We start from the raw sequence: 8,850 nt of genomic DNA, 5'->3' as shown, positions 1-8,850 counted from the left end.
CGCCCTATAGCAGTGATGGCTAACCTCCGGAACTCCAGCTGTGATAAAACTAGGACCCCCTCCAACATGCTCCATTCATTTCTATGGAGTTCTGAGGACAGCCAAGCAAGGGGGCATCTTGGGAGTCGTGGTTTTAGGTTAGGTTAGACATCACTGACCTATAGCTACGGCCCTGCCTGGTGTTGACCTGTCACCACTACAGGATTGGCAGTGGTGGTCACATGTCCATGTCAACTCTGGAACAAGAAGAATAGACACGGATAGGGGCATCCGGGAAGAGTGGGAACAGGAGAAGTAGGGGATCAGTAAGGTAAGTATTACCTATTTTGTTCATTTATATCATTCTAAGCATTTTTCAGGTGGCTGGACGACCCCTTTAATGCAGTAAAGTCTAATAAGGTGATTTTATATTTTTCTGTCCCCTCACTTTTTCTGCGTCCAATATAAATTACCAGGTAATTGAAGCTCTACACCCGTCTGATGGCTTGGATAATGTTATGACCGTAAATTACGATATTTGCTTTTCTCATAATGCAAATTTTTATTGTCTTCAATATGTTTTTCAGCCAAACCAAAGGTGTACCAAGGAGTTAAGGTCAGGATGACGGTGAAAGAGATGCTGGAACAGCGGAGGGCTCTACAAGCAGAAAAGACCGCCTTGGTAAGTTCTCCAAGCCTCATACATGCAGCAGACCATGATACCAAGTGCTAATACTACCATCTGCGAGGCGGCAGACACACACCACTGTTTGGTTTTCTCACCTGTATAAGTGCGTGCCAGGTATAGATGTCATTATTAATAGGTGACTATGCTGTGGAAAAGAGAACAATGCCGCTTTGCAATATGCAAGTCCTCCGCCTTCCTATTAAGCTAATCTATCCACATACATTGGACCATCTCGGTGCCTGATAGGTGACTGATTCAGTTATGTGCTACCAGGTTTTGATGATTAATATCTAAAACAAGTAAGACCGGCGGAACAAAGATTAAATTAGCTTTGTGGAAGTAACTTAAAGGGATTGTCCCAGGAAAAATATTCCATTTTTGATATATTAGATCTGAATACTTTTGTCATTGCATGTGAATAATTAGCATAGCGACTTTGCTGTTCCATAAAATCTATCAGTATGGCGCCACCTTCCTTATTTTCTCTGTCCACTTCACTGAAGTGGTCGCACATGCTCAGTTCCATCCTCACTGCCACCAGACATACCTAGTGTTAGAACCTGTGACAGTTACAGGGAGAGAGCTGCAGCAGAAAAGAAAAGGCCCCCTCTGAGAGGGCACACCCTCTGCACTGTGATAGGGAGAGACTGCGGCAGAAAGTACACCCCCCCCCCCCCCACCCCAAACTGCCAGCCTGAAATAAATCCAGCAATGCAATTGAAGCTATGAATGGGGGATCTCTGGATCCATGTGAGGTACAGCTTCGTTAGAAAGCCACGTGAGAGATAAACGTGTCGTCATTGTCCTAGGAAAAGCTGAGAGAAGGTCGTCTTCTCAAACATCTGATCGGCGGCCCTGAAGATAGGTCATCAGTATAAAAATCTCTGAAAGCCCCTTTAAGCATCAAGATCAATGCTGATCATGGTGTGGATGAAGGGATAGGCTTTTTTTATCCTATCAGCAAGAAGATCGCCAGGGTTGACTGGGTCATAAAGACAGTCCTGTAAAGTCACTACTTAGCAAGTTATGAAAAGCCACCATTGGCCACAGACCCCAACCATGCAACTATCTAATCAACCAAGACAACAAGACTAACTATTGAGCCACCAAGCCACCCACCAGCAGCTGGGTAAGGCTAGTTCCACACCCGCATTAAAGCTTTCCGGAAGAGGAACGGAAAACTGACCGGATCTCCACTGGATCCCATTATAGTCAATGGTGTCTGGAGGAACAGCCTGCCGGAAAGCTTAACTACAGGTGTAGAACTAGCCTAAATATCATATGGAATCTAACAGCTCTTTATTTACTTGGCACACAACCAAAGCATGGACAGTAAATTAGATGCTGAGACATGTAGTTCCACAATAACTACCCCAGCCCCATGCAGGGGATAGGCGATCATTTTACAATAAAAGCTAGTGCAAACCTGACAACTGCATTAAAGGGACACTGCCATCAGAAAGGGCTATATTTAGTAAATATTCATAAAAACAGTTTTTTAAATATAATTTTTGTCTGTTTTTCTTTTGAATTTCGGCAGTACTATACCATCGAAAATAAAATACAAAATACTATCCTTCCGTCAGCACAGAGAGATAAAACTGCTGTATAGGTGGGTAACCCAATATCAGTTTACTGCTGATGTGAGGGAAAGATCTTTAAGTAGTAGATGGGGTATGACAGCTCTATTGTTGTCTTGATAGGCCTAGAAGATGATGTCCATAGAAGAGCATTGCACTTGTCAGCGAGATGTGTGGTGCTATAATTGAGTCACTCATCTCCTCTCTGAGTGAGAAAGTCAAGTGAGGCAGTTTGTGGCGCTAACAGTCCAGACAAAGGACAGGACGCAGAATACAGGGACTGACTACGAAAATGATATCCAGAAAACCATCCACCTAGACAGAAAGTAGTCACATATAGGCTAAAAAATGATGGCAGTAGTATCCTTACTGCCATCTACTAGAGGTTTCAGGTTTATTTGTCCCGCAGAACGCAATACGGGGTATAACATGCGGTGAAATGCTTAGACGAGGTTCCATTACAATAAGGAAAAGGGAAAGAAACAAAACATTAAAACCTTTAAAAGCTGCCCTGTTCTGTTTTTTTTATTTATTTTTATTCTATTTTCTGCATTCTTTCTGCTTTCATCTGTACGATACAAGTCTTGGAAGGGTTTCTCTGCTAGGAAATATTTGCATTGGGATCTGCCAGGTAAATGATTAGCGCTTCCCGGTTCATGACATTGAAAATTTGAGTCTCTGATGGGAACAATAAAACTAGAAAAAGCTGCCTCTCCTGCCCAGCTCACCCCTCCTTCTCTCTCACTTACACAGTTATCAACCCTGTAACAACTCAGCCCCTTTAAACATTAACCCCCTGCACGCTGGAACGGTAGTATCAGCTGCTGAACCTCTCTTAGAACATTGAAAGGTTCTGGAAGCAATGATCCTCCATATGGGAAATCTAAGCCAAGGTGTGACTGTACTGAATATCCTAAGATGCATAGCCTGAATGTTTTCTCTGAGCTATATAGAAATAGAATATGTGGTAAGGGGTTGGAGAATAGCGGGAGTTGGTCAAACAAGAGCCCAAAAGAGTGGACATACAGTGTAATACATATATATGTTACTATAGCCACGTAAGTACATGCAGGTGCTTCCATATACCAGCCTTATACACTTTCCCCTTGTTACAATGTATCCTTATTGTCTTATCTACAAACCAGTCCCCTGCAGAGGTAAGGTTACCACCACAGCATATAAAATATCACCATCTATAAAACCAAGCAATGGGCACCTCTCATAGAAATGAAATAACATATGACTTACCCCCTATCTCTTCTTCTAGAAGCCTTCTTCTTGTAGAACATTTCTAATCCAAAATGTCTCTGTTATTATCCTTTATGCAGGAATCCAGGCAGAACAAAATGCAAGTTTCACTTCCAATCCCTCCTCCTCCTTCTTCAGGTTGGTGTTTAAAATTCTTTAAAAATTTTTGTTTAAATCATTACAAAGCCACCGTGAATTCTTTATACGTGGAAGGCTCAAAGCTCACACAGCTCAATTTAAGATCCACTCAATAATTACTGCAACCAATCAGATCAGTCAACAGGTAGAAGGAATGCAGATGAGGACAACGGGGCAACCATGTAAGGTTTTTTTTTTTTTTTTTTTTTTTTTTTGTGTGTGTGACATATTAGATCTGGTAGAATAAAGCATGTATTTTACCCTTTAAACCAGCAGACTGGCTTCTTTGTGAAATGACATGTTTATAGTGCTGCTGTTTTATCCTCTAGGTGCACACTGATCTTCCATTGAGATAAGGGGTTTGTTTTTGTTGGATTAGCGTTGGAGATTATATCCAGCAATGACTTGTAAGGTCACCTCGATAATAAACTACTTGAGCTGAGCATCATCCATAATTGTAGCTGAAAGGAAGACGTAATGATATATAATATTTTTCCAAGGCATCTTACCCAGAACTTGAGAATTTAGAATTGGGAACATCTTAGATTCCACATAAGAACAAAGAGCTTTTATTATGAGATGTCCTGAGAGTCAGGTGTCCACTCATAACTAGGATCAAAATACTTGTATAAAGTCCGCTGTTGAAGGCAAACGAGATTATGCAAAACAGTTAATTCATGTTTGATATGCAAATCTTCCATTGTATACATAAAACTAACCGTGGTCTTGTGTCCTAATCCTAGAAACGATAAGTGCCTACGAACCTCCATCCTGCGTACCCAGTTACCAAGAGCCCAGGCAGCCTCTAGTCTATGGAGCCCAGGAGGAAAGTCTTGTTGATGTCTACCTTCACCCTGAGCCTCTCTCAGACTCCAGCTTTAGCATATTCCAGAACCAGTCTATGTGCTTCCAGGAAGAAGCCTTCCAGCCATCTCCCATCTTCTACCAGAACATGGTAACCTTTATTCTTATTTCTCCTACTTGATACAATGAGACACTAATAACACATGAAGATCATTAAACCTCATTCCATCTCAGGCTGACAAAAACGGGTCATAGCAGTAAATGGTTCCTGTTAGATACGATGGCCAATAAGCCATTTTTGTTACACGCCAAAGAATAGTTTCATTTTTTGGACACTTGGATATCTTGAATCGGTCTCCCTTTCCATGTCTCTTTCCGCTTCCATCTCTCGTTTTCTCTTTCTTTTGCTATAACCCTTCTTAGATGTATCCATAATAAGAAAGCATCCACGGCACTCACCATGTACGTTGCAATCCCATTTATTGAGATCCATACTGTGCAAAGGACATATATAGATGTTTTTTGAAAGCATACATTCTCACACTCTTTAGCATTACCACTACCTTCACTTTTCCTTTCAACCTACCTAAGAAAACCTATGTTGATACTTACTAACATTGTACATAGAGTGTGAATGTGAAATTAACAGGAAAATGCCCATCATACAAGTGTGCTTGTCTAAGTATTGTAGTATTCTGACGTTCTTGCTATAAAGCTCTACAAACTCCATGCTCGTCATACAACTCAAGGTTTCCTAGTGGGCAGGACCGATGTGCCATTCCCTGTTCTTTAAAACACCCTATCAGTGGCTTCCATAGAGCTTGTATGTTGTACAAGGCTACTGGAAAAAGAGTCGTTCAGCAGTTTGTAGACACAGTTGTAGTTCAGTTGCCCTGCATCAACTTATAATATTTACGCTAGGTTCACACCTGAGCGTTCTGAAAGGAGCGCTCTGTATGCGCGATTGTACCGGCGTTTGCAATCGCGCATACAGAGACAAGCGAACGCCCATTGTCGCGCGTTCCCGAAAGTCTATGTACGGGAACGCGCGACAAGACGCCCCAAAGAAGCTCATGTACTTCTTGGGGCGTCGGGCGTTTTACAGCGCGATCGTACGCGCTGTAAAACGTCCAGGTGAGAACCATTCCCACAGGGAAGCATTGGTTTCTCCTTGTTGAACGTTTTACAGCGCGTAGGAACGCGCTGTAAAATGCTCAGGTGTGAACCCAGCCTTAAAGAGGACCTGTCACCTCTCCCAGGTGTGCACCTCCAATGAGGCCAGGTGAGGCGGCTGCCTCAGGTGGTGAGATCTAGACCAGTGTTTCCCAACCAGTGTGCCTCCAGCTGTTGTAAAACTACAACTCCCAGCATGCCCGGACAGCCTTTGGCTGTGCGGGCATGCTGGGAGTTGTAGTTTTGCAACAGCTGGAGGCACACTGGTTGGGAAACACTGATCTAGACAAGAGGGGGTGGTGGCAGGGCCATGAGAAATGAGCGCTTCCATTGTGGAAGTGCTCATCTCTTTCTATTCACCTCCATCACTGTATACCTTTAACAGTAGGGATGGAGAGGGGGTTGAGTGGTCAGAGTGGGGGGGCAGGGGCGCCATTTCAATTTTTGCCTCATGCAGCAGAAAAGTTAGGTGCACCCCTGACCTTTCCTGTCATGTCTGTTTTAGTAACTATTTGCATTCCCCATGTAATACCAATTCTGGAGCATCAATTCGTATGACTTTATGATGTGCCATTCCTTTATTATTCCTGTTAGAAGTTATGAATTCATTACTAACAGTATGCAATGTAAATCCAGATGGGTGTCACCAGTTGGTGGTCCCTGAGCAGTCTGACACTATCCAATCAGTGCTGCCAGGGTCAGACTGTTCAGGGACACATCCCCAACTGGTAACCCCCACCTGGACCTTCATTGCAAACTGCTAGTAATTGTTTCATAACATCTTGCAGGAATGCTAGAGGAGTAGCACAACCTAAAGTCAGAACAACGGATGCTTCAGAATTGTTATTACAAGGAGGGTGACAGTATTTCCTAAAACAGACATGTCAGGAAAGGTGACAGCTCGTCTTTAAAGGGAAAACCTACTTTTAATCCATGGAGATGAGCAGTTGAGGGCATCCAAGTCTTTTCCAAGGTTCATTCATATAGAAATGTAACTGAGATTTTGAGCCTGAAGCCATGTACAATCTGTACCCCATATGAAGCCCCTGACCCACATCCATAGCCTGATAAGGTTTGTGGGGATGTCACTGTGTAAAATGTCACTTTCATCATAAAGGAAAAAATAAAGTTATTGCGTAGTGTGTCCAACCTGTGAATGGCTATGTGTGCTTTCTACAATAGCCATGTAGTCCTGGATTGCAATCAAGCTCCAGCGCATGTGCGGTGAGGCTAGGTATACTGGCCTTGGCTTAATGCGTGGCACTGGATGCTGCTGGAGTTGGCAGCTTCTGACACCAGGAGCTCTCACATGACTGGTTACAGTGTGTGCGCTCTACTTTATACCTTTATTCTGTCATTTGTTCTTATAGTGACCTTTAAGAGGGTAACCTTTCCACCAATTTATTAACAAGTTTTACAAAGTGCGTTGTATGGGAAATAATAACTGGGTAATCCAGGATGAAATAATTTGTTTATGATCTGCTCATCTCATTGGAGGATGATCAGAGCTCTCAAGATGCCAGATGTGCCACCAGTTCCTGGTGGCAGTGAAATATCTTCTCTTCTTCTCAATATGCATTCACTCAAGACATTTGGAATAACCCGATTTTGTATTGTTCTAATGCAGACTCCAGAATCACCTTCAGATTCATCCGAAATGTCAAACTCTTTTGAATACTCGCCAAGTTACCAAGGCCTAGAATTTGTCCCCCAAAGCTACACCTCTCCTTCTCATCAGGACAACAGGAGGAGTTGTGCATACGCTGATATGGATTATCCAGTCTATCAACAACAGAACAATTCCACCTTCTGTTACTGCGCTTATTGCTGCTCCATGGACTGTCGGGAGCCAGTGAACACACAGGAATCTTGTGCCTACTCTAATACAGACTATATGCAATATCTGACCTCATCAGAAGATTTCCTCACAACGGAACTCAACATCTACAATATGTACAGTTAGTCTTCACCTAGAGCTTAACATACAAATTGTTAGCCCAGCCAAGCAAAAATGACAAATTGATTTAATTCATTCAAATGATTTTAATAATATCTGTACATGAGCTTCATAGTGATATCTTATATGAAAATGCATCAATACATTCAAATGGTAACTGCACAAAACATCAGAAACACCCCAGGGAAGACTAATGTTGTCCATGCCTTGCCAAGTTCATATGGTTCCCACCTGGATGCTGCCCAATGGTACAGCATGATCGATTACGTTGGGTTTCAATATGCACAATCCTTTATGGACGCTTATTACCCCTCTCCCCATTGTATGGGGCTCTCAGAATTTCGTTGGCGGACTACTGTCTATCTTACATGACCTGCTTTATGCACTGTTATGCCTAATGCACGGTCTGTAGGGAGTGGGGTGTCCCTGTGTCATGCACCGCCCTCCAAATCCATGCCTTCGGTATGAATAGGTACTGCTTTTACATTAAGTGCTCCTGTAAATAAAGAAATAGCCATTTTGTTATCAGTATGCTACTACAAAACTATGCAAACAGGATCAAGCTTACAGGATATACACAGTAGAGGAGGGGCCTCATATTAAAAACACCCTTTCTGATACGAGTTTACAGCCAATCACTGGATGAAGGAACAACTAGAACAGGGATCAGCAACCTTTGGCACTCCAGCTGTGGTGAAACTACGACTCCCAGCATGCACACTTGCTTAGCTATTTTCAGAACTCCCATAAAAGTGAATGGAGCATGCTGGGAGTCGTAGTTTCAACACATCTGGAGTGCCGAAGGTTGCTGACTGCTGAACTAGAACATGGCTTAAAGGGGTTTTGTAAGGTTTGTAAAAGAACAGGCTATCAGTATTAGATCGGTGGGGGTCCAATACTTGGCGCTCCCACCAGTCAGCTGTTTCAAGGGACCATGCTGCTCAGGCAAGTGCTGTGACCTCCTCATTGTTTTCATTGCTCATACAAAACCATGCTGTGAGTTTATTACTGGCCGTGATGGTTAATGAAGCTTTTTCCCATTCACTTGAAATATTCAGCTCAGCCGCTAGTAGAGGTGCAGCGTGCAGCGTGCTCTCCAACACGCTGCAGCCCCTTGAAAGAACTGATTGCCGAGGATGCCGAGAGTCAGACCACCACTGATCTGATATTGATGACTTCTAACAAGTATAGTGCATCAGTTTTAAAAACCCTTTATTTTCGTTAAATCACAATAAATTTGGGTTTCTAAATGAGGGACAGTTGAGTGCCAGCTTTCTCCTCCC

General features: G+C 42.9%; 1 protein-coding gene across 1 annotated transcript; it reads left to right on the top strand.

Annotated features, from left to right (window-relative positions):
- Positions 1-601: 601 nt before the first annotated feature.
- LOC122924075 lies at positions 602-8,297 on the top strand. Its single transcript, XM_044274992.1, has 4 exons — positions 602-661; positions 3,576-3,633; positions 4,377-4,588; positions 7,238-8,297. Exons 1-4 carry the CDS (start codon positions 602-604, stop codon positions 7,571-7,573), a joined length of 666 nt encoding a protein of 221 aa, XP_044130927.1. The 3' UTR covers positions 7,574-8,297.
- The last annotated feature ends 553 nt before the right edge of the window (positions 8,298-8,850 follow it).

Source organism: Bufo gargarizans, unplaced genomic scaffold (assembly GCF_014858855.1).
Source record: "Bufo gargarizans isolate SCDJY-AF-19 unplaced genomic scaffold, ASM1485885v1 original_scaffold_2207_pilon, whole genome shotgun sequence".
In the NCBI taxonomy this organism is placed as follows: domain Eukaryota; kingdom Metazoa; phylum Chordata; class Amphibia; order Anura; family Bufonidae; genus Bufo; species Bufo gargarizans.
The sequence above is the reverse complement of the archived record's forward strand: the minus strand, read 5'-3'. Positions and strand labels throughout refer to the sequence as shown.